Source organism: Canis aureus, chromosome 16, assembly GCF_053574225.1.
Source record: "Canis aureus isolate CA01 chromosome 16, VMU_Caureus_v.1.0, whole genome shotgun sequence".
Classification (NCBI taxonomy): domain Eukaryota; kingdom Metazoa; phylum Chordata; class Mammalia; order Carnivora; family Canidae; genus Canis; species Canis aureus.
In genome coordinates this window covers 34,053,626-34,081,365 of record NC_135626.1, presented here as the reverse complement: position 1 = coordinate 34,081,365, position 27,740 = coordinate 34,053,626, and the positions used below count along the sequence as shown (strand labels likewise).

Here is a 27,740-nt window from a genome sequence, read left to right as displayed (position 1 = left end):
AAATGTAAAGGCAGTTTACTAGGAGTTTTGTAGATTAAGAAATCTTATAAGAAGCAAAGACAGTTTATAGTTTGTCTTGAGTATGAATCCTTTTGTACCATGTATATAATCCCTTTGGAAAATCTGCTTCAACTATTCTGTTTCAGCTTTTACATAGCTTTCTTTTTTTTATCTCTTTAAATCTCTAAATGTACCTTGGATTGCTATTTCTTCTACTTAAATCTGGATTTTAAATCCTTAGCTTAAGACTTTGCTTCAGGATTTTTGTGATATCAGTAACCTTTCTGGGTTTGGAAAATATGAGAACTAGTCTTCTGGAACTTAAAGCTAATGAACAAGTGTCTCTTTCATCTCTGTGCTGTAGGATATTTTCAGTATTCGTTTATTCTCGTTACTGTCCTGTTTCTGTTCCCTCCCTTGTTTGTGTCCAGATGGCATCTTAGTCTAATCCTGCATGTCCATCACAGTGGCCAGTACCACATTTAAAGTGTTCAGTAGCTGCATGCATGTAGTGGCTTCTCATCTTGGACAGTGCAGATACAGAGCATTTCATTATCATAGGAAGGTGTGTTGAATCACACTTTGTTGATAAAGAGGTCTAAGAGTTGGTTAATTTAACTTTTTTCATTGGTTGTTAATCATTAAACTGATTATTGGCAGAGCCAGGTCTGGAACTCAGGTTGTCTCATTCCCAGTTCTGTGTTCTTTCCACACTGCCAACCTCGATCAAATATTTTGATTTTATGTTCAGAAAATACTGGATAATTCAGGGCTATAGAAAAATATGAAATTCATTAGGATTTAGGGCCCAGAATTAATTGTTCTATCAAAAAATTAAATTTTTTTAAAATTTTTATTTATTTATGATAGTCACACAGAGAGAGAGAGAGAGGCAGAGACATAGGCAGAGGGAGAAGCAGGCTCCATGCACCAGGAGCCCGATGTGGGATTTGATCCCAGGTCTCCAGGACCGCGCCCTGGGCCAAAGGCAGGCGCCAAACCGCTGCGCCACCCACGGATCCCCAGAAAATTAATTTTTTAAAAAAGATTTAATTTATTTATTCATGAGAGACACAGAGAGAGGCAGAGACATAGGCAGAAGGAGAAGCAGGCTCCATGCAGGGAGCCTGATGTGGGACTCAATCCTGGGACTCCAGGATCACACCTTGGGCAGAAGGGAGGCGCTAAACTGCTGAGCCACCCAGGCGTCCCAATTGTCCTTTAATTTTAGCACTCTCATTGAATATATAAAATGGGTTTCATTTTAGTTCATGTAGAGAATTTTCAGGCCATATATGTTTTACAGTGCCAGGAAAATCTTCAGGACATGTATGTTTCACAGTGCCGGGAAAACCTGTTTTATTGAATGTTGTGTTTCTGCCTTGTTTTTTTCATTGCTAAAAACATTGACCATTTAGCTAGGGACTGTGAGATAGAAGAACAACAGCGTGTCACCATCTTACGATTTCTGGTCCTGTGGTGAGGACAGATGTATATCCATGTATCTCTTTATAGACAAGTCTTCATGAGGTCTGCAGTTGAGATACAGTGTTTTTTAAGAGCGCAGGAAACAGGTGAAGGCTGTCCTAACCGTCATCTGGAAAAGTATTTTTGCAGGTATTGGCACTTGAGCTAAGCATTTGAGGGCCAGGTAGGATTCAGAGAAAGGCATTGCAGGTAGTGGAAATGAAGGGTCTGGAGGGGAGACGATTCAGGTTTAGATTCTGAGTGGGGTGCACTGAGGTTTAGATCAGGTTTAGGTTTAGATCAGGTTTAGATTCTGAGGGCTTCGGCTACAGAGGGAAACAGGAGAGGGAGAACTTGTAGGGGGTGTTTTACCCTGTGTCGAAGACTGTGGACATGACATTGAGTGGAAAGAGAAAGTATCAAGGGTTTTTAAGTAGAAGAGAATCGTGATTGTATCTGAATTTGAGGGTTTGAAGTAGACAATTCCTGTGACAGCCTTTAGGGGGAGCAGCAGAGGTGCAGGGAGCTTTGAGGTGGTTGCAGTAATCCTGGTGGGGCTGTCGCTGAGGACAGTGGGAATGAGAGCACGGGAGAGGGGCCTCTGGGTGGCTCAGCGGTTGAGCGTCTGCCTTTGGCTTGTGGCGTGATCCTGGGGTTCTGGGATCAAGTTCTACATCCGGCTTCCTGCATGGGGCCTGCTTCTTCCTTTGCCTATGTATCTCTCCCCCCCGCCCCTCTCTCTCTCTCTCTCTCTCTCTCTCTCTCTCTCTCTCTCTAATGAATAAATAAATAAAATCTTAAAAAAAAAAAAACAAACGCAAGAGAGACAGGCATTGATGTTTGTGATGTATGTCATAGCCGCTTAGAGAATTGGGATGGGAGAGAAGCAGGATGTTCTCGGGTTCCAGGCCTGAGTAGCCAGAAGAATGGACTTGTCTTAGTATGAGCGGGGAGGAGGTGGCATGTTGAAAGAGGTGCATTCATTCCCACAAGCAGAAGTGTGGTGTGGCTGAGAGTAAAGGCACTGATTTGGATGGGATAGGAGACAGGTGGTCTTGTCCATAGGAGAAAATGAGGTGAATGAGATGCTAGAGGTAGGTGGGAAGTAGAACCCTGGGGACCAGAGTCATTGGAGAAGGGAGGTAACTGAGAGTGAGAAGAAAATCAAGAGTTTGGTCTTTTTTGGTCTTGAAAAAGAATTCTTTGTTCAACCAGTTTAAGTTCTATATGACACCTGTGGCTAGGGGGACGCCTAGCCCCCCTTAGCTAGGGGTTGGGGGAATTGTCCCTGGTTGAATAACTACTGTTCTACCTTATAATTTCTTTTGTTCATAATATTAATTTCTTTTGTTCATAATATTAATTTCTTTGTGCTCTTCTTTTTTTGCACCACCACCTTGGTTCCTAGTCCTAGTTCATAAGACAAACATTGGTTTGGCTTGTTGCCATCATTCCTTTTTGTGAAAGTTTTTGTGTACCAGGACACTCTGTGGTTGCTATTCTGCTAATACATTGACTACCTGGGATTCAGGAACTTGTTTCTAGCTCAGTCAGCTATGGTTGTGGGTGGATGGATGACAGTCATGTCTGCTTCTTTAGTTACGAGTTCTGGGGTGTAAGCTAGTAAGCATGCTTATTTCTCTGTTCTGTTCTTCCCCTTACCTATGATACTGGTATTTTGTTTTGTCCAGCTTGAGTCCAGGGTCTTCCACTATGCTTCATCTGGTCCAGCTTCACCTCATACTGATTTTTCCTTTCTCTGAACATAGCTCACATACAGAGCTTAATGTGCTTTATTATATTTTCTTATATTTTTGGCTGTTTCATGCAGATATTTTTTTTTCTGGGATAAATTCCTTCTGATATTTTGTATTCCTTATTACGTACTGTTGGACATACAGTACTCATTCAATAAATACTAAACACTGTCAGTGACATTAGAATCTATTTATATCCATTTTTTATATCCATTTTTTATATCCATTTTTTTAAGATTTAAACATTTATTTTTTAAAAAAGATTTTATTTATTTATTCATGAGACACAGAGAGAGGCAGAGATATAGGTGGGGGCGGGGGGGGGGGGAGGCAGGCTCTGTGCAGGGAGCACGATGTGGGACTCCTTCCTGGGACCCCAGGATCACGCCCTGAGCCGAAGGTAGGCGCTCACCACGGAGCCACCCAGGTGTCCCTACAAACTTATTTTAAAGAGAGAGTGTCCACGAGGGTGAAGAGGAGGGACAGGGAGAGAGGAACCCAGTTAGACTCTGCATAGAGCATGGAGCCTGGAGCCCAAAGTGGGACTCGATCTCATGACCTGAGCTGAAACTGAGAGTAGATGCTCAACCAACTACACCATCCAGGCATCCCAGAATCAGTTATATTCTTTTAGCAGAAATACTACTATTAAAATAAGTTTCTATATATCAAAATGATTAACTTGTGCCATTTTTGTCCCACAGATTTAAGCAACAGTCAAGTAAGAATGAGCAGGCCTTTATTTAAAGTTCATGATAGTAAGATTTGATCTAAAATTGATATATAGAAGAGAGCCATATGGATTATAACTTTTTGTACCTAATTAAGATGGATTTAGCCATAAATCAGTGTTCAGTAAGAAAAGAGATTCGGTATAAGTATAATGAGTAGATATTTTGATCCAAGTTAAAGTTAAAAATATGGGTAAGGAAAAGATGAAATTTGTCTTAGTCCATTTGGGTTGCTGTAATGAAGACCCATAGACTAGCTTATAAATAACAGAAGTGTATTTCTCATATTTCTGGAGACTGGGAGTCTGAGGTTGGGGTGCCAGCATGATTGGGTTCTGGCAGTCGATTTTTTGTGTTCTCACGTGGAAAGAGGGAGAGAGCCTCTGGGGTCACTTTTGTAAAGACTCTAATCCCATTCAGGAGGGCTTCACCATCATGACCTAATTCCCTCCCAAAGGCCCCACTCCCTAATAAGGAGGGAGGGTGGAATTAAGGTTTCATCATAGTAATTTTAGTGGAGCATAGATATTCAGTCCATAACAAATATGTTTTTTAAGGATTTTATTTATTCATGAGAGACATAGAAAGAGAGAGGCAGAGAGGGATCCCTGGGTGGCGCAGCGGTTTAGCGCCTGCCTTTGGCCCAGGGCGCGATCCTGGAGACCCGGGATCGAATCCCACGTCGGGCTCCCGGTGCATGGAGCCTGCTTCTCCCTCTGACTGTGTCTCTGCCTCTCTCTCTCTCTCTCTCTCTCTCTCTCTGTGTGACTATCATAAATAAATAAAAAAATTAAAAAAAAAAAAAAGAGCGAGGCAGAGAACATAAACATAGGCAGAGGGAAAAGCAGGCTCCATTCAGGGAGTCCAATGTGGGACTTGATCCCGAGACTTTAGGATCATGCCCTGAGTCGAAGGCAGACAGATGCTCAACCACTGAGCCACCAGGGCGTCCCCATAACAAAACTAAATAAAACAGGGATATATGTTGTGTCTCCTGAGTGGTTATGCTTAGTTCTACTTAAAAGGTCTTAGAATCAAATGAGAAAATGGATATGTAAATAGTTTGAAGACTTGATGCACTAACATACTGTTTGTATGCTTGGTTGTCACTGCAAGTACAGAACCTTGTGTGTGAACTGAATTGGTCTTGTTAAGGCACTGTGTCTGGTTCATTGTAGGCAGTCAGTATGTACTAAGAGAATAAATGAAGATACCTGAGTGTTAGGAATGAGAGTGTTTAGTGGAATGTACATATGTCACCCTTGTGACTTTGAGACTTTATCTCTTACATCTTTCAGGTTTATGCTGCATTTGCCAATAAAATTTGAATTAAGTACCTATGAATTACAAGTGCCTGGTCCCTATTCCTTAGAAATGATACCCATAACAGGAGGTAGTCTGAACATTTACTGAAAGTTCTTGTCTGTGAATGATTCTGTTAATAGGCAGGTCATCGGGATTTACTTTTTATGAGTATTGGATGTAATTCACTGCTGGTAAACATTTCAGTAAACTTACAGTACATGATCACTTCCATCATTCATTGATTATAGATATTTCCAGGAGAGAGAACAAAGATACATATTACAGGTGCTGTTCCACACTGTTTTGGCAGTTCTCACAAATATGATAGAATAAAAGAGAAAAGAGGTGCTCTAAATAGGGGAAGGACAGCTCTTGTTCCCATTTTCAAATGTTGCGTTGGGCATAAACACTGTGGGAGTGGCAGGCTTGGTCTCAGTCTTGTTCACCTTTGCATCCCAGGCACTTAACTCTAGTGCTTGGCATAAAGTTGACATTCAATAAATATTTATTGAAGGAATGAATAATGGAGAGTCTGTGCTATCTTGGATTTTTCTAGCTCACAGTTGAAAGGCTGCCAGAGTTAACAGAGTTGAGCAAGACTGCAGTAGAACTGGTAGAGTGGGTCTAGCTTTTTTGCCTTGGGATGAACTCTACAGTCTTGGTCTGTTTGTAACACAATATGAAGTGATTCCTGCAAATATCAGTGTGTGGGGTTAAATCTATGTTCACTTAGGTTGTGAAAGCCCTTTTGCTCTTTTTTTAATTTGTTGTATTTCCTTTTCTCTTTGCAGTTCTAATTGTGGAGTGGTAAACATATACAATCAAGATTCTTGTCTTCAAGAAACAAATCCAAAGCCAGTAAAAGCTATAATGAACTTGGTTACAGGTGTTACTTCTCTGACCTTCAATCCTACTACAGAAATCTTGGCAATTGCTTCAGAAGAAATGAAAGAAGCAGTCAGATTGGTAATATAGCTTTACCTTTAAAAAAAAAAAAAAATCATTGATAATCCTTGGGCTCCACATTGGGCATGGAGCCTAATTTAAAAAAAAAAATCTAAAATGTACTGAAGGATATGTAGTAGTTTCCTTCCAAAAAAAAAAAAAAAAACAAAAACCTCAGAATTTAAGTTGAAAACTTTGAGGGATAATAGGAAAGAAGAGTGTTGGATTATTTTTAAAAGAGTAGCTTCTTTTGAAGCTACTAGTATTCTTTTACTAGTATCATGGCTTTTGGGTGTAGTTGCAGAAGGGATGATGCACAGTAGCTGCTAAATTTGTCTTAGGGAATATGTTTATAGCAAACACTTTATTTTTCTACAGTTGTCTTTCCTTATATCTACCTTTTAAGTCCTACTATCCTAATGGAGGAAGGGAGGCAATTCTTAGATTCTGAAAATAAATTGAACTTGAAAATTGTGTAAAAAGATAACAGCTTACCTGGCTAGCTAGTACTTGTGAATATGCCTCCATGCCAGGAGGCCCCAAGCTCTCCCCAAGCTGGTGATTTGCTAGGATTCACAGGACTCTGTATATGATCTCAAGATCGTAACCAAGAGTTACTACAAGGAAAGGATACACAGCACAGTCAGCCAAGGGAGGGGCGCTTGGGGCGAAATCTGAAGGAAACCAGGTGCCGGCTTCTGTTCTCTCCTAGTGGAGTCACACAGGACATGTTTAATCCTGTAGGAGGTTGTGATTACATATGTTAAGTGTGCTCTATCATTAGGAAGTCCATGCTCATGGTCCGTATTGGTGGTTGATCATGTAGTTGCTCTCTGCCTAGCATGTACCAGAATTCTAGGCCTGGAGAAGTAAAGGCAGGTGGTCCATGGAAAGCACGTGGTATGAATGCTTTAGGCCTGGGGAGCTATCCTTATCCTCTAGGGACAGTGTTGAGTCAGTGTAGGAACTATTGATCAGTCAAGTTTCCAAAGGTGATGTAAGGGCCGCCCTTGCAGCCTCAGGTCTGCGTTACCTCCTTTCTTCCCAGCTGCAGAGCCCAGCTCACGTGTCACCATGTCTCCGGGAAGTCACCTACTCTTGAGGCAGAACCAGTTTCTTATTATTTAACAGTTACTTGCTCCAGGCACCAGGTCCACACAAGGCACAGTACTCTGAATGGCAGTGCTGCACTGTGTTGTTACGTGTGTACTACCAGATTGTAAGCCCTTAGACTCTTAGATTTATCTTGTTCATGCAGCAAAAGGTTTTGCATGCTTCATTAGCTTTGTGTAATAGCAGCACATAGTTTACGAAGAGTTACAAAGAGTTCTTCACAATAATTTGGGGCCAAGTAACAGTCCTCAGAGGATTAACTCACCCAAAGGCTAGAGCTAGTAAAGGGCAGAACTGTGCTTCTAGATTCTCCATTCTTCCTAGTACTTTAGTGGTTTTCCAACTGAATTCCTCTTTTCCCTGGAATGTGTACAAATCTTCAAATGGCAAGTAGAGCAAGGAGGCTAAGCCCTACCCATATCACACAGAGCAGCTTTGCTGTTATCATTGGTGTATGTTGGCATTCTCCATAAGATTTTCTTGGAGGGAACAAAGAATTCTGTTGGAAAAGAGTGAAAAATACAGCATTGTGTTTTACTGCCTTTATGTTGAATGGATGGTTTGATGCATGAGAAGGTTCTAATTCAAGTCAGTTTTAAAGTCCTCAGTCCTCTAATGGGAGTGGATGACTAGCACACATTGACCTTTTATCATTTTAATGGTATTAAATTGTTCTAGAAAACCATGGGATCCGTCTCCTGTTGACATAATATATCCTGCTAGACGCCTCATAGTTAGTTCTGCCTAGTTTGCTTCAGTGAGCATGGCAGCATTTATGGTTTTTTACTGTGGCAAAATCACACAAGGAATTCATTAGTAACAGCCAAATCCCATTTTTTAAATGGTAGTCAACCATAATATCTAATGGAAAGAAGCCAGGCATAGCAGCTTCAGAATGCCTCAGCGAAACAGCATTAGTATCATTAAAGGCAGTCTCTCATAATGATCCAAACAATCCTGTTACCCCAGCACAAAGCAGTGAGTATAAATCTAAGCCATTGCGGCAGTAAGAGACTCAGAAGTTAAATTGTTAGTGCCTCTACAATCTTTGATAGTAGAAAGTCATGGAACTTTTTATCCATTAAATTAAGGATGAGTGAGCTTTTTACTTGATGAATTTTGATACCTTGGCCCTTAAATGTAATGCAGATGTGGTGTCGGAGGTAAAGGGAACTTTCTGAAGTAAAGAAGTTGTGTTTTTTTCTTTTCTTTTGTTTTAAAGAATCTTTATTTTAGAGAGCATGCGTGAGTGCAAGGGGTTGGGCGCAAGGGGCAGAGGGAGAGAGAGAAACTCAAGCAGCAGACTCCCCTCTGAGCATGGATCCTGCGGCAGGGCTTGATCCCAGCTTCCTGAGATCATGACCTGAGTCAAAATCAAGTGTCAGATGCTTAACCGACTGAGCCACCAGGCGCCCTTGAGCTTTTTCTTAATTAACAGTTCAACTAGAGCTTTTAATACAAGGGCTATAAAGAGAGGTTTGAGCACAGCTGATGTCTCAGCAGGTGGGTGGGAGTTGGCTGGTTTGAAGGAGGAAGTGCTGATTCAGGGGCGGGGGGTACTTCACAAATAGATACAGCTGGGTCTCTTAGGAGACCACTGTAAACATGTTTTTGTTCTTGATAGTCAAGTCTAGAGGAGATAAAATATAAAAATAAGTGGTTGATGAATTGGTTTTTATCCTCTGTCAGAAGGAGCACACTGGCCTGTTGTATGAAGCCATGGCCACTGTGTACAGTTGTGTAGGTTATTTGTTGTCTGAGGAATCACCATTTATATCATAAACTTTGCTAAGTATGTGTATTTACCACAGTATTTCTGATACTCTCTTCTGTTTATTTAGCTAAAAATAACACAGTGACCTTCTGGTAAAAATGGCTTTTAAAAAATTTATGTTATGTCTTATGCCCCAATGTTTGCCCCATAGTGAGTTCCCTATTTGTAATAAGAAATTGACCTAAGTATAAAGTTACATGAATCCAAATTAGGAGACTGTTTTTTCCAATTTAGGTTAGAAAATAAAGAGGATGGCTTAATTATCTTTAAGAAGTTATTCAAGTGGAAAGGTCAGTTCTGGTGTGTTTCATTTTGGAAGAGTCAGAAAAGCAGCTTCTCAGACTTCAAAGTCATGCTAGCAAAGTTAATAAGCAAATATCTGGGGCATAGTTTAAAAGTACCAGGTGACATACAGGGTGGAAACAAAAGTGAGGCATAGGACAGTTGGCACTTGCAGAAAATGGTTATTTCCTGATGGTCTGTTCCCATAATGACTTGGATCTCCTGTTTAAAGTCGGTGCTTGCTTGGAGGATGCAAACTTAGAACAGCCTAAGCAAAATACAAGAAGCCAAACCACTTTTCAAAAATTCATATAATTTCCACATTCCCAAAGTAAGTGTAAATAAATTTTGCAATATTCACATTGTGGCTTCTCTCCTGAAATAACTAGTCTGCTTTAAATATTTAGTTTTTTTAAAATATATTTTTCAAGGAACCTATATAGAAAATGGTATTTAAGAACTTTAAAAGTTAAGATTAAGTCCAGGCACTGCCAGCTTCTTGGCTGTAATGGATCTAGACCACTTCTCATTAGTACTACTGTCTGTGCGTTGATGCTATGCTGCACAGGAAGACTCTGCTTTCTGGGAAAGTTGAGAATGGAAGTGGCTTGGAGATTCACCTTGAACTTTGCTTTCTTACACTTAACAAAACGGTCAGTAGGTACATATCAGAATGAATAGGGCCTAATAAGTGACTAACTGAAATCTATAGACAGATGTGCATATCACTAGGTTTTACCTGGGGCTCATCTATGAAAATAACCTTGATTGGATGGTTTAAAGTCTCATCTAAACATGTGGAGGGTGACAGGCTACCAACATAAATAGCTGAGCGATAGCTCTCCGCATATCTTGGAATATGAAGGTACAGTATGTTTTAGAAGAGGTAGAGAATATTTGAAAGTGAGAGTTGTTAAAATCCTAGTCTACTCAGGTAACTGCTTTTGTGCTAGCGTTCTGTTTATCCACAAATCGGATGAGGACTCGTTGCATCAGTCTTAGGTTCAGGCTCATTTTCCCCTGAAGTAGACTCTTTTGGAGAAAGAGCCTGTGTGGTCCCCGCCCCCATGCCCCATGTTTAGGTCAGGCCTGGAAGTGAGTTTTTGGCTCTGTCTAAATTGGAACACAGTTTCACTTGACGAAGCAGGTTTTCATGAGTTTGTTTTCCTTCAGAGGAGATTGGAAAAGGCCAAGAATACATTATATAGGTTGAAAATAAAAGTGTAGAAAGGAAATTATGTGATATTGGAATAGTTGGTAGGACTTTGCTAGGCTTCAGTTATATAAAATCAGACTCTTCATAATTGAGGTCACAATTGTGACCAAATTTTAGTATTGTTTACCGTGATCATTACGTTACAGCAGTAATGGGTACCGTTGTGAACTTCTACTTTAGTGTGTGTGTTCATTTATTCATTCACTCAGCAAACATCAGAATCTCGCAGAGCACCATGCTAGATGCTGCATTAGAAGTATCAAGGAGACACTTTTCTTCTCTTCCTCCTTTCTCTTAGTTAAAGCAAATCGAAAAGCAAATTTTAATTTCAGAACACTTTGCTCTGTTGAGAGAATTGTACATCATATGTACTACAATCAAAATGAACTTACTGTTCCATCAGAAAGGTGGACAATACCTAAAATTTAAGAAAGATGAGTTTTTTTTTTTTAACAGTCATCTTTTTTTTTTTTTTCCAGAGAAGTTATCTCTTATTTTTTTTTTTTTATTGGTGTTCAATTTACTAACATACAGAATAACCCCCAGTGCCCGTCACCCATTCACTCCCACCCCCCGCCCTCCTCCCCTTTCAACACCCCTAGTTCGTTTCCCAGAGTTAGCAGTCTTTACGTTCTGTCTCCCTTTCTGATATTTCCCACACATTTCTTCCCCCTTCCCTTATATTCCCTTTCACTATTATTTATATTCCCCAAATGAATGAGAACATATAATGTTTGTCCTTCTCCGATTGGCTTACTTCACTCAGCATAATACCCTCCAGAAGAAAGATGAGTTTGCAGTTATTGTGATTTAAAGTTTTGAACTATTTCCTACAGGTTCACCTTCCCTCCTGTACAGTATTTTCAAACTTCCCAGTCATTAAAAAGAAGACTATTTCTCTTGTTCATACCATGGATTTTTCTCCCAGAAGTGGATATTTTGCCTTGGGGAACGAAAAGGGCAAGGCCCTGCTATATAGGTGGGTGTTATTTATCTGTTTTAAACGTCAGAAATACTTGTAACCTTCTTTTGAGAGTATGAAGAGATACTGTTGTTATATTCTCATTTCAACACTTAAATGCAGTTTATTAATTCTACAGCTTATTGATCAACTACAGTCATAAATGATTAATTGTAGAGTTAAGCTTGTCAATTTAACTTGACTGTCCTCCTCATTGTGTAACAAAATGCATCTTTCTACCATAAAATGTGACTAGAAGAAAAGTTCACCTGGAGGTTTATTTATTAATTAAAAAAATATTTATTTGGGGGAGTGGTAAGGTATATTTTGAGAATGTCAATTTGAGGAAGAGTAGCCACTTTAATAATGCCACTTTCTTAGTGCCTTATGTTTAGATTAACCCTTGTCGATTTGATAATTCATATTTATTCCACCAGATTTAAGTGATTTTTTTTTTTTTTTTTGAAAAAGGTACTGCTTTCCCCGCAGCTTAGCTGTAAATAAGGATATCAACCATAGAGAGATCTAAAAGTTATGCTCTGCCCAGATTCTTTTCTGCACTCAACATATTTGGCTATAAAGCGGGAACAAACAAACTCTAATTGCACAGTTGCTAGAAGATACAGGTGACGAGGTGGCTCTTCTGGGGGAGCTGATGAACTGGAAGCCTGTAACTTCGGTCACAGCCTCTGTCCTTGCTCCCTTGAGTTGATGGTGAATATTGCTTAGGACCCTATGTTTATGTGTGTATGCTTCAGATACTGAAATCTGGCATGAAGAAAAGGAGGAATGTAAATTGGTTTTGAGGAGATAATTGTGAAAAGAGGATATAGCAAACAGTATGATCTCAAGTTCTGCTTTGAAAGGAAAATGGGATACACCTGGAAAATTGATGCATTCCATCATTCTCCTTCCCAATCATTTTTGGAGTGGTTCTTTTAGTTCAAGTTTTATAAAAGCATGCAGGTTCCTACTGCACTTAGAAATTCTCTCCCAAAGCTTTGATTTTATTATAATTGCATCCTCTTTTCTCTAAGTTTAAGCACTAGAAGCATTAGGGTCTTCTTGAGAGCACTGCTATCTAGTGAGACTGTTTCTAGCAAGTGAGTTGGACTAACATGTCTGTTGGGTACGACTGATGAGGTATTTCCTAGACCCCTGTGCATCTAGCATTCCTAGATGCTGTGGAGCAAGTGTAATTTTTTTTTTAAAGATTTTATTTATTTATTCATGAGAGACAGAGTAGGCAGAGGGAGAAGCAGGCCTCCATGCGGGGGGAGCCCGATATGGGACTTGATCCTGGGATCACACCCTGAGCTGAAGCCACCCAGGCGTCCCACAAGTGTAATGTTTTTACTAAAATCTGAGGAGTTAGCTTTAGGATCCTTCAGAATGTCAGATTGAGGAGTCTTAACCTAGCTGCCTGGTGAGAATGATTACGATCACAATTTTTCCCCCTGAAAATCTTCCTATTTGCTATTCCGTGATCTGATTGACAATACTCCTGGTAATCACACAGTTGTTTAGATGATTTGTCTTTTACTTTTTCAGGTTGCACCATTACTCAGACTTCTAAAGAGAATATTTAAAGTAAGAAAATCTTTTATTCTCTAGGTTTTAAAGGTTACATCCATTGCTGTCATTTAACAAAGGGACCACCTTAGCTGTACCTGGGTTGCTGTATCTTCGGGTGGGGAAGTAGGATGGAAGTAGATCATGAACAGCCTAGTTGGACTTGAACCCTCCTTGGGAATTTTTATTCCAATCACAATTGGGCTCTTATTCTGAGGTCAGATTTCTAATATGGTGTTCGGTAATGGTCATCAAAATTATTATTACTGAACATGTAATCCACAAAGGATAGACATAATAGTGAGAAGTATCTTCAGATACAGTTACAGTTTCCATGGCTCAAACCCCCTTATTTTTATGCTTCTTGAGAGATTAAAAATGGCTTGCTCTTTGGCAACTTAAATAGTAGCTTGTCATGGAGCTAGGTAATGGCTGGTCCTTAGTTTTGCTGCCCAGTATTTAAAATAGTAGGACATGCTTCCCTTTTCCATGGCTTGATCTTTGACTTGGAAATGTGGTGGTTCTGAGGTTGAGCTTTGCATTGGCTTGTTCATCACAATTGACTAAGTTGGTCTTTTCTGAGATTCATACATGTTCTCTCCACATTGAGGAGACTCTTGAGAGTACATATAGGTTTAATTGTTGAACAAAACATTAGCCAAGAGGGGAAAAGCGGTCTGTCCTGCCTCTCCAAATTATAGAGCCAGCATGTATGTTTGTTGATGACTAGCAGCTGTAAATCATGTATAATTTCTTTTGTTCTTTTCTCAGATGCAGTTGAGCCACAAGAGAAGCCCATTCTGATATATCTTTTCAGAAACTTTCTAATGTGTGTTGATATATGTATAATGATTTGAGTCAGCTGTGCTTATTTAACAGCAATGTCTTAATAAATAGCAACTTTTGTTTGAAAATTATGTTGTTCTTTCCTTCCCACCTACACACAAACACACTGTTTGGGATGCATTTCTTTTCTGACTAAACATGAGAGATTGGAAACACCTGTCAGGAGCCAGAAATAATACAGATAGATACTCTCCTACTTCACAGTTTATCCTAATTACTATTTCCCCCTTTCCCAGCATAGAACTCTCCGTGTTTCAGTGTATCAGCTAACAGAGCCTCTTTGGAGCTATTGAGGTCACTTGGCTTGATAGGAGAGCAGTGAGATCTCATGGAATTAATTTTGAACTTCCAAGTTTTCTTGGAATGGTGATAATGGAAATAAGACTTTTCTGGGCATATTACTTCAAATTGTCATTGGTGTTTATGGGGGTACATGTGTCCTGATTAGCCGCTCCATTTCCTAGAAATATTTATTATGTCAATTTAAATGTTCCATTTAGGGGCACTTGGGTGGCTGAGTCGGTTAAGCATCTGCCTTCGGCTCTGGTCATGATCTTGGGCTCCCTGCTTAGTGGGGAGTCTTCTCCCTCTGCTTCTCCCCCTGCTCATGCTCGCTCGTTCTCTCAAATCTTAAAAAAAAAAAAAAAAAGTTCCATTTAATTTAGGTTCCAGGGCTGATGGTTGCCTAATTTGGTTGTAGTGTAACTTTGTTTTAAACCAGTCTCTACCATTTCTTAGGGAATGCTGACATCGACCATGTATTTAAGGAGTATTAGTTATGCAAAGTATCAAGTAGGTCTAAGAACTTTCACCCCACCCCCTTGCGAACACCTGGAAAAGTCAGGTTAGAGGAAGAAGTTTTTTGACAATGGCTCTGACTCTGCCCAAAGAAATAACGGATCCCACTTAACTGTATTTCAAACAAACAGCTCAGTGAAGGGCATCTTCAGTGTCTTCAAGGTCCTTGTAGGCCATCTACTGGTGATGACCTAGAGCAGCCCAATAGGTCTTGTGTTAACGTGTGCTGGGATCTTTCTGAAAAGACACTTTTTATTAAAGGTGGGCTATTGGCTGTGTAATTGTAGAGGCCCCTACCTGTCCCCTCCTTGCTGAGCAACAACTTCCGTAGTAGATATTAATGCTAAAAATGTCAGTCCTGAAACTGTTGATGTGTTCATGTTATTCCTCTCATGAAGTACTAGAGGGCAGCATTGGACTGCAAGTAATCAAAGGCAAGGCTCTTCATAGCTGTTTACCATCACCTCCTCTTTAACTTCAGCTGCATCATTGTTTATTTCAGATACGGATACCAAGCCTTTGATGTGCTTATTTTGCATATGCTTTTCAGTTCCTAGGAGTATAAGGATTTACAGGAATTAATCATTCTAGAGAAAATGATGGAAGTAGGAGTTGAAATTTTAACTACTTTTTAACACCTCTAGATCATTTTTATACTCTGCGAGGGGCAGAGCAAAGAATTCCCAGTTCTGATCTCTAAGATAGATAAATGTGCTGTTTGCTCTACAGACAGGCTACCAAACCTGTGTCTTGTCTTTGAATGTTTATTTACCCTCGATGGGAGTTGGGAATTTGAGTCAGATTCTCATTGCTTTGTGTAGCTAGTGCTAAGCTAAGTCCTCGAGGAGTTGAGAGCCACAGTCATGATCTCATTTACAGTTCTCTCTTGGCACTTGCTACGATAGCATGAATGTGGCTCCTGTCTGTTTTGGGATTGGGGGGGCATCTTGAGCTGTGATGTGATATTTTGCCGTCCAGAGCCTCACAGGATATACTCAGGTTTATTTGGAGTGATGACAAACTGAAATCTTTGGTGTATCCCACTCATCTCTCCCCTATCCCCACTAATAGTGATCTAAAGAATTATTAATCTGTTGAAATTCTTGTTATTGTCTGAACAAATTACAGATGAGAAGTCTTTCCAGATGTAAGTGTGCATATGTAAGTCTCTGGTGAGGCTATGGAGCCCTTATCAAGTCTGCACAGAATGTGGTGACCTACTGCAGGGCTTGTGACCAGCATTTCTGCACTTCAGCTAGAGGATGGGATGGAAACTAGCAAATGCGCATGAAAGGAAGTGCCTACCACGCTTGCAACCAGCTAGCTCAGGCTACTAGGCATCCCATTTTATGCATTTCCAAATTCATCACAAAGAAAAATCACGTGAGACACAAGCATTGTCTCTCCTGCCATTCTCCTGAGGAAATGGGGGCTGGGGCAAGAGGTGTGGGGAGAAGGTAGGATGTGGAGTGGAAATAGCATTTCTGAGCCTTTGACACTGTACTTTTGCTGACATCAGTATATGCATGTAATCTCATGAAATTCTCATTGTCCCTCTAAGGAAAGGGATACTTTTTTTTTTATAGTTGCAACTTTTTAAAAGATTTTATTTATTCATAAGAGACACAGAGAGAGGCAGAGACACAGGCAGAGAGAGAAGCAGGCTCCATGCAGGGAGCCTGATGTGGGACTTGATCCTGGGACTCCAGAATCATGCCCTGGGCTGAAGGCAGGTGCTAAACCGCTGAGCCACCCAGGTGTCCCAACTAGGGACTAGGTGTCCCTAGTTGCAGCTTTTTAAAAAAGATTTTATTTTAGGGAGAAAGGGAGTGTGAGCAGTGGGAGGGGCAGAGGGAAAGGGAGAGAGGGAATCCTCAAGCAGACTCCCAGCTGAGCACAGAGCCTGAAGACTCAGCACTAGATCTCACAACCCAGAGGTCATGACCCGACCCAAAACTAAGAGTTGGACTAAGCCACCGAGGCGCCCTGAGACTTCCTTTTTACAGGGAAATAAATTGAGTTTTGGAGAGGTTGAACATCCCAGTCTCTAAAGCCATCATCCTTAAATTGATCACTGATTCTCAAAGTAGGGTGTGCTTACTCTAACAGTATACAGCCCTAATAGATGGCGGGAAGGAAATAGTACAACTCCCACGCTGTGCAAAATGTATTTATACTAAAGATCGTATGGGTCATCTATAAACAAATATGTTTATTTTGGGAATATATACTCAAGGCCATCAGTTTGGAGGTCTAACCTATTGCCACAGCAAACCTGGCACATCCCAAACTGAACACATTTCCACACCCTTCCCTCCACTATCCCAAACTTGTCTTCGCATTCCCTGTCACGTTAACAGCTCCTCCATTAACCTAGTCATTTCAACAAGGTACCTGAGACTGACTTGAAACCTGAGATTTTTCTCTCTCTCTCCTCACCACAAGGACTAGTTACTAAGCCATTTTATTTTTCTTGCAAAAAGTCCTTTTTTCTTTATCCTGCTGCTTCCCCAGCTCTAATCAGCCCTCATCTGTTAATCCCCTGGCTGGGTGTCATTACCTCCTGCTTCACGCTTTTCAGTTGGATGTTCACATTGCAGCCAGAGATTTTATTTAAAAAAACATTTATTATGGAAAACTTCAAACATATTCAAAAGGAGAGATACTAATATAATAAACCTCTTTGGAGGGATCACCCAGCTTTGGCAATAATCAGCTCCTGGAAATCTTTATGTCCCCACCTACACACTCTCTGGTAATTTTGAAGCCAAGCCAAGATGTATCACTTCATCTGTAAATATTTGAGTATGTATAGAGATGTGTTTTAAAAATACAAATCTCAACGTACTACTCTTGCTTAAAATCCTACAGCTCATCTCTCCCAAATCCTTTCCTTTCCCCATCTACAGAAAAGATATAATAATTGAGCTGCCTTGCAGGACCAGTTATCAGGCTAGACCAGCACCTGGCCCAGAGCAAGCTGTCAATGAATGTTAGCTGCTGCCATTATAATCCATTGTGACCACAGTCATGGACAAGATGATACTCAAGCTCCTTCATTTGGTAGAGAGGCCCATTATCTATCTGGCCTCTTCCCGTCTCTCCAGCTTTCTCATTTACCTGGTGCTCCAGAAATCTTGAGCTACTTGAAATTTCTCCCCCATACCTTTGTTCTTGCGGATGCTTCCTCCTCGCCTTTTCTTTTTCTCCCTTTCAAACACTGCGCATCTAGCAGGATGGACTTCTATCATGGTACCTATACCCTTTGTTGCATTTGTTTCTTTGTTTATATGGTCTTTTTATGGAAGGTTTGAAGTGGTTTTCCAAAACACACAGTGAAGAGAAAAAAGATAAATGAATCAGGGTCTGGAAAAATGGAGGTGTAAGACTGGAGAAATTGGAATCCAAATGTGTAGGCCATGTATGGTTACTAAAGTTGAACTGTAATTTTTTTTTTCAATTTTTAGCTTAAATACTCAAATATGTTTTTTGGAAAAAATGTACTTCAAGAAAAATTGAAAGTCTTTTCCCTTCATATCTGAGGGGACCTCTATTAATAAATAGTTGGATGTGTATCTTCCTAGTAGGTTTTTTGTTTTTATTTTTGTCATCGAATTATTTGTGTTCAGATGCAAGAAACAAAACCTTTTTTTCAGACTATGGCTCAGCACCACTTTTCTTTCTTTTTTAAAGATTTTATTTATTTGAGAGAGAGAGCAAGCATAAGCAGGGGGAGAGGAAGAGGGAGAAGCAGACTCCCCACTGAGCAGAGAGCCTGATGTGGGACTGAGATCATGACCTGAGCTGAAGGCAGATGCTTAACTGACTGAACCACCCAGGTGCTCCAGTGGTCTCAGATTTTAATACTCTCCAACTATTTTCATTTAATTTCACTTATCTGACAGATGTGATAGGATGGACTTAGCTCATTCTTTGTAACTTTTGCATAGTATGTCTTACTGAAAAGCACTTGGGTAGTTTCCTGTCTTAGTATTGTAAGCAATGCTGCAAGTAGCTTCCTTATATAGGTCTCTTTGTATACATGTGTATTTCTCCACGAGAGATACCTGAAGTAGAATTGCCGGCTAAACACATTAAAAAATATTTTTTAGAGATTTTATTTGACAGAGAGAGAGAGAGAGAGAGAAAGACAGAAAGAGCACAAGTAGGGGGAGCAGCAGGCAGAGGGAGAGGAAGAAGCAGACTCTCCACTGAGCAGGGAGTCCAATGTGGGACTAGACCCTGGAATCATGACCTGAGCCAAAGGCAGATGCTTAACTGACTGAGCTACCCAGGTGTCCCCACATTTAAATTTTTGATTAAAAATTTTGATAGAAATTCTGGTCTAAAGTATCTATGACAATGACATTCCCACCGACAGTAAATGAGAGAATCACTTCCCTCTTTCTCTTTGACAGGCAATGATAAAAATCTTACCACTAGATATTGAGTAATGAGTGAAAAATGATAGCTATCATTTGAGTTTGCTTGTGCTGTATTTTGATTTCATCCATTGGAAAAGGAGCAAAAGTTACATAATTCACATTGTGTCTAAGAGAAGTTAATTCTAGTTCCTCAGAGAAAGTAGTCTCCCCTCCCTCCTTCCTGACTGTATTTGTTAACACATTTTTCTCCTGTTATTACTTTATTCATCTTTGTAACTCAACATCTAGTTCAATGCTTTCTCCACATATTAGATACATAATTTTATAAGCTTAAAAAAGTCTGACTTGATTATAGAGAGAACAAAGGGGAAATGTGACCAAAAGCATATTTCCAGAATCCCAAATCAAGATACATGGATTGGCTAAGGATTTTTGTGCCTCTCTCAGATATGAGAAGCCATCTTAGAGGTATAATATGAAATTAGAAATGATGAAACTTCTAAGGTATTTTGATGGTTTATATAGACAGCAGGTCAGAATATTTGGAATTGGGACTATTTTAGAGGTTAAATTGTAAAGTAGAGCTTAAGAGGGAATCCTGAGGCATAAGGAGAGATGAACTATATATAGATAGCTGGAGGCGAAGCTCAAGTCAGTAGTTTTTAAAATAGATGATGAGTTGAGAATAAACCGTGAAACTTTGAATCAGCCAGCAGCCGGCAAATGCATTTTCTCATTGACAGCCAAGCAGTGATAAAATTCCCTCATTGTAGGTCCTGCCTCCCCGTCAGAGCATACATGGGCTTGGCATAGTAAAGTGAAATAAAATTCCCAGTAAGATGGTATACTGTTATTTTATATGCTATTTTCCTCAAACCCTTGCTTCTTCCAACATAATTCCTTCCTCCTATGGTACCTTCATCTAGATTTTCAGATCATCCATCTCCTACCTTCCCCAACCCCTCCCAACCCCTAGGATATCTCAGTTGAGAGACTGCGTGTGTCAGGTGTTCTGTTGTTCACCCTGGATTCCTAGTAGTCCTAGATAGATACAGTCCCCACCCTCATGAAGGGAAAGTCCCATGTTAGGTAATTACCAGTTCAACCAGTGTGATCAAAGTGGAAGGGCAGAGTGCTTTGGGAACATGGAGGGAGTGGGGGGAGCTTGACCAGATCTAATGGGTCCCCAAGGAGGCCATGTTGAAATTGAGTTTGGAAGACAGGAGGAGTTCCTCCCCCCTGCCCCTCCAGCCACCTCATGCCACTTCTCCTCCATGCTCTGTGGAATCCCCAACCTCTTATGAAGAAGATGCCCTGTGCATTCCCTAACTGCTTCTCTTTAGGTGGCACCCTGGGTCCTCCGAGAAGCTCTTGGGACTCCCGCGGACCTCTCCCTCCTCTTGGATCGCTCTGCCTCAGTCATCCCTTATGTTTGCTGAGAATGGACACTGCAGTGACTCTTCTTAGTGCCCTAACATGACTTTTAAAGGGCATGAAGCAATCATTTTGTTTTATTTCTAAGTTTTGGATAACTTGCTTATGATGTTCATATGGCACTTTAGCATTGAGTCCAGCAAGAGTAAGGTCTTGATAAGTTGTATTACTGCTATTATTATTTTTTTAAATGTTAGCTATGGATTTTTAAAAAATATTTTATTTATTTGAGAGAGAGTGAGAGTGAGAGAGATCACAGAGAGAGAGAGGCAGAGGGAGAAGCAGACTCACCACTGAGCAGGTAGCCAAATGCAGGGCTTGATTCCAGGACCCTGGGATCCTGACCTGAGCTGAAGGCAGATGCTTAACTGACTGAGCCACTCAGGTGCCCTGTTGCACAGTTTTAAAGACATGGGGCCTTCTTGGGGATGTGCTCCAGGAGGCAGTACGGTGTCATAGTTAAGAGCACAGAGTCAGTCAACTTGCTTTTAAATAGCCCAAATCTTTGACACTCTCCAAGCCTCAGATTCTTGCCCTATAAAAAAGAGAGAACAGCAGAGCCACTCCAGAGCTTGGTGGAGAATTAGGAGGCACTACAGCAACAAAGCCATGCCCCATGGTCCGGCACATGGCAAGCATTGAACAAATAAATGCCAGTTATACTTATTTCCTCATGTGATGCTAGAGCTGCCTCCAGAGGTAGGCAGGGCAGGTGCTATTAACCCTTTTATACCCCGGGAAGGCTCAGTTTCAGAAATGTTAAATGACTTGATCTGAGGTCACAAATCCAGTAAATGGCAATCAGGCCCCCAGGTGTCCTGACTCTGAGTTCAGTGCTCTTTCTGCTCTCAGAGTGGCCTTTGGAACGAATGGTCTTTCCCTTGGGAACCTACATGACCCACATTCGTGTTTGTGAATTCTCTCTCTTTTTGGCTTCTCCTCCTCTTGCCAGAATTCTTCCTGGTGCTCACATCCAGAGGCCTAAAGGCCAAATTTCTGCCTGTGGCTCAGTGGCCGCCAGGATGGGATGCAGACCTGTCTCAGGAGGGATCAGGAAGGGTGCTCAGTGGTTACGGGGCTGGTAAGTCCATCAATACAGAGGATGCCCTGAATCTTCAGCTGGGCATTCACTTAGTTGTCTGTTGAGTGGAATTACTTCGAGTCCCTCCAAAGACCTATCTATGTGTTCATGCATTTGAAAATTGCAGAACCACTTAATCCTTAAAGCAGATATTGTAAAAAAAAATATGTATGATATTGCTGAAAAGATACTAATGAATTTTACACTGTTGCACTTTCTGCAAAGGATAACTTCTCATGCAAGGCCTCTGGGCTTCTCGCTTTTATATGTCACTAAGAACATTGCATTGTGTTCAGTAAAAGCCTTGGGTTTCATCCTTCTTCATTGTTTGATACATTGACACGGTAGATGCTGGTGTCTCCTTGTTCTCTTACTCTGGAGTACTAATTTCTGAAGCGAAAAGTTCTCTCGCTTGTTGGCTAAGTGACTCTGGGTAAGTCACTGAACCCCTCTGAGCCTTTTTTGTCACATTGGAAACGATGATAATTATCTCGCAGAGATGTGTAAAGGGTTCAGTGAGAGGATGTGTTGAAAGCGCCTCCCATAGCCCTGTCCCTGACATTCAGCAGGTGCTCAGTTAGCCGGAGTTCCTCTTTATCTGGTATTTCTATAGACCTTCACATTTATCCATGCAGAGCCACATTCATTATCTTATTTTCTTCTGACCCTGTGAAGCACATGGGACCAGTATTAATTTGAAATATAGATAGATATGGTTAAATTGCCTTACAAAAACCTTTATCAGTTCATACCCTCATCGACCCTGTGTGAAAATCCCCAACTGACTGTCTTTACTTAAGCATATCATAATTTTTTATTGAGAAAGAAAACACAGATACAAAAAGCCACACATAACAAAAGCATGGCTCAATGACTTATTATAACATCAACACTGCTCAGATCAAGAAATCGAATTCTGGCCCTGCTCCGGGGACCCCTCCATGTGCACTGTCCCCATCCAAACCCCACTCTCCTGATTTGCGTAGTAGCCACTTTGCTTTTTTTCATTCTGTTATGCAAATGTGTGCTCCCGGACAATATTGGCATAAAAAAATGTGATAGTTCTTATAAGTGTCTTTCAATCTGTAAATTCCTTATTCGTCCTCTTTCTTTCCTTCACAATTTATCTGTTGAAGAATTCCAACCATTTGACTGGCAGAGTTCTGCAGTCTGGGCTTTGTGGGTGGGATGCTTGTGGTAGAGTCAAGCATATCCCTGCTGGTCTTTCTTTGGATGCGTTAAGTTCATTAAGGTTGCAAAATGGTAATACTCTAATTCCATCGTTTCTTTTTCATTTATTAGTTGGAATACTTTTATAGAGAGATACGCTCATTTATCATTTGGTTACCAAGTGTTGGTAACCAGTCATATAGGAATGGCAGGATAAATGCTGATTATTTCCCTCTACTGACCAGTTTTCAAGACAAGTTAATTTCCTAACTATCCTCCGATGGTTTCCATTTTTTTAAAAAAAATATATTTACAAACCTATGGATTTAAATATATTTGATGGGTTTTAATTCATTGCATTTATTGTCTCAGGTCAGTGGAAGCTTCTTCAAGTTTCTTTCTGAGTCCTTTAGACAAGCTCTCCTGTTTTTTTTTTTTTCTGATTTTTTGTTTTTTAGAATTTTTAGACATGCTCTAGTGGTTTTTTGTTGTTGTTGTTTGCTCTAGTGGTTTTTAAAATTGTTTCATCGCTATTTGGTATGACAGGATGTTTCACGTTCATTTTGCTCCAGACCTGGAAGGAACATCACTGCTCTGAGACTCACCGCTTTCTTTGAATGAGAATTCTATTTCAGGACCATGCACTCTGGTTGCTAGTGATGGCTCATTGCTACTGAAGCTGGTTTCTGGGTCTCAACATTTTCAGTAGACAGAACTGGAGGTGGGGCAGTGACTTTGTTGCATGTTGGTAAGGTTTGTCTAAGTTTTTTTTGGAAGAGGCCATTGAAAGGATGTGACCACTGGTGAACCTGTGAGCTGGCTGGGGCAATCGGAGGCTCCTCTCACCCTGACCCCTGCCCTTGAAGTGTGCAGCCTTGAGATAGCAATCCGTTGGAATCTGGACAATATATGTGGTCCAATCCCATGAAAGCCTCCACAGAAGCTTTTCAGATTATGGTGGGTGGAGGTGGAGATCTACTTGTCTTGCAGTTGCCCTAGACCAGCCTGGGAAGTAAGTTCCCTTGCTTATTAACCCTGCACCTGCCCATCTGGAGCAGCCTGTCTCTTTCTTCTGGCTCCCCTGGCCCACCCCGTCTGGGGTCTGGGGGCCCATTTCAGCTCTCACGTGGATGTTCCTGAGTTTGAGAACAAACAGCCTTTTCCACTTTTGCTAGGTATAAAATCTTGGCTTCCTATTTCTATTCCTTGTGTATCCTAAATATGCCTTTGCCTTTTGGCATATAGTGTTGCTGTTGGACAATTCTGATAATAGTCTCAATTGCTTTTTCTTAGGAAGTCACATGCTCTTATTTTCCAGATGGTTAAAGGAGTTTTTCTTTTTTTCTTTAAAAATCCAGTTGTCAGAATGTGTCGGAGCTGGTTGTTCTGGGTAGGTATTCTCAGGTGTGAGGTCTCCTCTTTCAATGTGAGGGTTTGAATTTTTTTTTTTTAAATTTCAGGAAGTTTTCTTTGTTTCTATTATGTGTTTTAATATTTGAATTAATTAATTATAATTCCAGTGTAGTTGACATACAGTGTTCTATTAGTGTCACGTGTACAACATAGCAACTGAGGAACGTGTTCTTGAATTATCCTTTGCAGTATCTGTTCTGTTCCCTTCCGTGGGTTTTCTTCTTCAGGAGCTCTACTCTCTGATATTCTTTGCCTGTCATTAGTATTTGTCAGTCTCCCTTTTTTATCCATTCTTTATTTCTTTTTATTTTACTCCCCCCAGCTCCCTCACCCCACCACCATTTCACCTTCTATTTCTCTCAAGAACCATGTTGTGTCTATCTGATCTTGTGTTCTCTCTGGTCTAGTCTTCATTTCCAAAACAGTGCTTTTCTTCCCTTTTCTGTTCTTCCCTGGGTTTTGTCACCTCACTTCTGAGTCTTTCTAATTCTGATCTGTAATGTTCTTTTATGCATTGTTGTTTGAAAAATGTATTTGAACTTGATTGGAGCCAGTCATGGCTTCATTTTGTTTTATGAACATGCTTTCTGGTGTGCCGAGCCCCTCCGTGTGGGGCCCCATGATAGAAGTGAGCCCTTGCTCTTTCCTGCAGAACCTCTGCTCACCCAGGCTGGGAGAGGGCCAGACCCTTCCCCACTGCAGCTGCTGCTTTGAGATTGGCCCTCTGTGTTTCCTAGAGAACACCTGTGGCCTGTGTCAGGGTCTCCTGCTCTCAGGTGCTCCTGGGTCGCTTCTCCCCACAGAAGAGACCAATAATGCTGATAGTGATGGTCTTGTGGCTCTTGTGGTTGGTTCCCATTCATTTGTATATTGGGGTTCATGAGTATACCTTGTTACATTTTTTTTGTTTTGTTTTTTAAGATTTTATTTATTTATTCATGAGAGAGAGAGGGAGAGAGAGAGAGAGAGACTGAGGCAGAGATACAGGCAGAGGGAGAAGCAGGCTCCATGCAGGGAGCCCGACATGGGACTCAATCCCTGGTCTCTAGGATCACTCCCTGGGTTGAAGACGGCGCTAAACTGCTGAGCCATCCAGGCTGCCCTATCTTGTCACATTTTGGTGTAAATGTGGCGCAGTTTTGGTTTTGTTATCTAGTTGCTTCTTCTTCTTTTGATTTGGAGATCATTGAGAAATTATGATCCCATTGCTACCAGCTTTCCAGAATCCTCTTTATAATAATTTAAACATTTTCATGTTATAGCATGTGTTGAAATTAGGCCTAATGTATAAATAAATAAACATAAGATAGATATAAAAAGATATAGTATGTAATAGTAGTTATATAATATATAATGTATATAACATATAAACATATATGTATATCTGTATAGATATATACAATTTTACCATGACAACAAAATGTAACAAAGAGAAGGAAAACAATTACCCAAAGCCCCCAGTACATAAGGTGATTTGTGCTCCTCCTCTAGTCTTTGTCCATCAGGTTAATTGCTTTATTCAGATTTTAAAAATTTTGTGAAAGCAATGATATGCATGGTTAAGAAATGAAGTGATACCAGGGCGCTTGGGTGACTCAGTCAGTTTGGTGTCTAACTCTTGATTTCAGTTCAGGTTGTGATCTTGGGGTTGTGGGATCAAGCCCCGTGTGGAGCTCAGCGCTCAGCGTGGAGTTGGCTTGACATTCTCCCTCTCCCTCTGCGCCTCTCCTCTTCTGTGTGCATGCTCTTTCTCCCTCAAATAAATAAATAAATCTTTAAAAAAATAAAGAAATCAAGTGGTACCAAAAGATTTACAGTGAAAAGATGCTCCCTGTCTCCCTTCTGCTAAACCTCAATCCTACTTCTTAGAAGCTGACATTTTTAAAAAAATTTTTTTAGAAGCTGGCATTTTGAATCCCCTTAGTCCTTCCTCCTGGTAGTTACTTCTAGACCTCTAAGTAATATGCTCATGCTACAGTTTCATGAACTATCATCTTTAGATATTCTGTTTTCTTCCTGCTATAACAAATGAGGACTTATGTCTATTGCACCAGTCTCCCCTTTCCTATTTAATCCTTCTAATATGGCAATTTTGTTATTTTCAGTTAAATGGTATTTTTATTATCATAAATAAGTAAATATTATTTACTACAAAAAGAAATGGTGTATTTTGATAACATTTAATTTCTTGCATTGCTTTTCTTTATGTTTACCCTACCCTACCCCTACCCCAGGCTGTGCCATTAGATCAGGTGTCTGCTTCCTTCCTTCTGCTCCCATCTGGAATCAAGGATTCTCCTGCTCTCTTGGTTGTTATACCTGTGTTTCCTGGTTCCACATCTTCCATTTTCCTGGCTTGGTCCCTTGTTTTGCTTTAGCACATTCTCAAATAACTTCCTAAAATAAAGTGTATCAGATAATTTTTAAAAGAATGTGGATGTATGAAAATGTCTACCTAAGTTTGAAAATTAACTCCCTTAGAATTTTAGGGCATTGTTCTTCTGACATATACTATTGTTACTGAGAGATTGGATAATATTAAAATTCTCTTTACTGTCAAGATAACTTGGAAAAAAATATTTTCCTTTGGAATCTTTTGGAATCTAATTCTTTATTTTTAGTAAAATAGGGTTATAATGACATCCTTGGTATGTGGCTTTCTGCATCCCTTGTTCTGGGTACTCAATGGAAACTTCTCTCTGGAAATTATCTTGAACTATTTCATTAATAATTTCATTCCCTCTTGTTTCTCTGTTCCCTTTTCCAAAACTCTTAAGTCATTAGATAGACTTTGGTCCTTTTGAGCACTTTGCTGGGTCCAGGCACCTGGGTAGTTGCTGGGGATAATGAGGGATATGTGGTACTCCCTGCCATTAAGAATTTCTTTCTTTTTTTTTTTTTAAGATTTATTTATTCATGAGAGACACAGACTGAGAGAGAGTGGAAGAGACACAGACAGAGGCAGAAGCAGGCTCCTTGCACGGAGGAATTAAGAATCTCACTGAAGGGGGATCCCTATGTGGCTCAGTGGTTTAGCTCCTGCCTTTGGCCCAGGGCATGATCCTGGAGTCCGGGGAACAAGTCCTATGTCGGGCTCCATGCAGGGAGCCTGCTTCTCCCTCTGCCTGTGTCTTTGCCTCTCTCTCTCTGTGTCTCTCATGAACAAATAAATAAAATCTTAAAAAAAGAATCTCACTGAAGGCATAAACCTTTGGAGAGAACTTTACATCAGAAGGACTTTTTCTGGAAGAAATACTAACAGGAAAACCCAGCAGCTGAAAAGCTGCTGTCTTATTGGTTATTTGGTTTAAGTAAATTCAGCATCCACAAGCCCAGTAAGTGGCAGAGTGGACAGAGTGGACATTGACTGACTCCTAATTCTAAAGCCTAATTTTAATGACTCCTAATCATTGTCCCTAATACAACTCAGCTAAATCTTTTTTCAAAAAAAAAAAAAAGATTTATTTACTTATTCATGAGACACACACAC

General features: G+C 40.4%; 1 protein-coding gene across 6 annotated transcripts in view; it reads left to right on the top strand.

The window, feature by feature from the left end:
- Positions 1–14,037, top strand: part of UTP18 (UTP18 small subunit processome component) — a 41,665-nt gene extending 27,628 nt beyond the window's left edge. Inside the window, exons 11-15 of one of the 6 annotated variants that reach the window (XR_013354438.1) lie at positions 6,052–6,226; positions 11,427–11,569; positions 12,023–12,265; positions 13,103–13,141; positions 13,895–14,037. Coding sequence is in view for 4 of the 6 variants with exons in the window: in XM_077852701.1 (XP_077708827.1) it covers positions 6,052–6,226; positions 11,427–11,569; positions 12,023–12,080 (376 nt within the window). In the remaining 2 variants the exon portion in view is untranslated. Of the gene's footprint in view, positions 1–3,928; positions 4,099–6,051; positions 6,227–11,426; positions 11,570–12,022; positions 13,075–13,102; positions 13,142–13,894 lie in introns of those variants that run through there. The other 5 variants (XM_077852703.1, XM_077852701.1, XM_077852704.1 and 2 more) reach the window with 5 other exon arrangements.
- Positions 14,038–27,740: the final 13,703 nt, after the last annotated feature.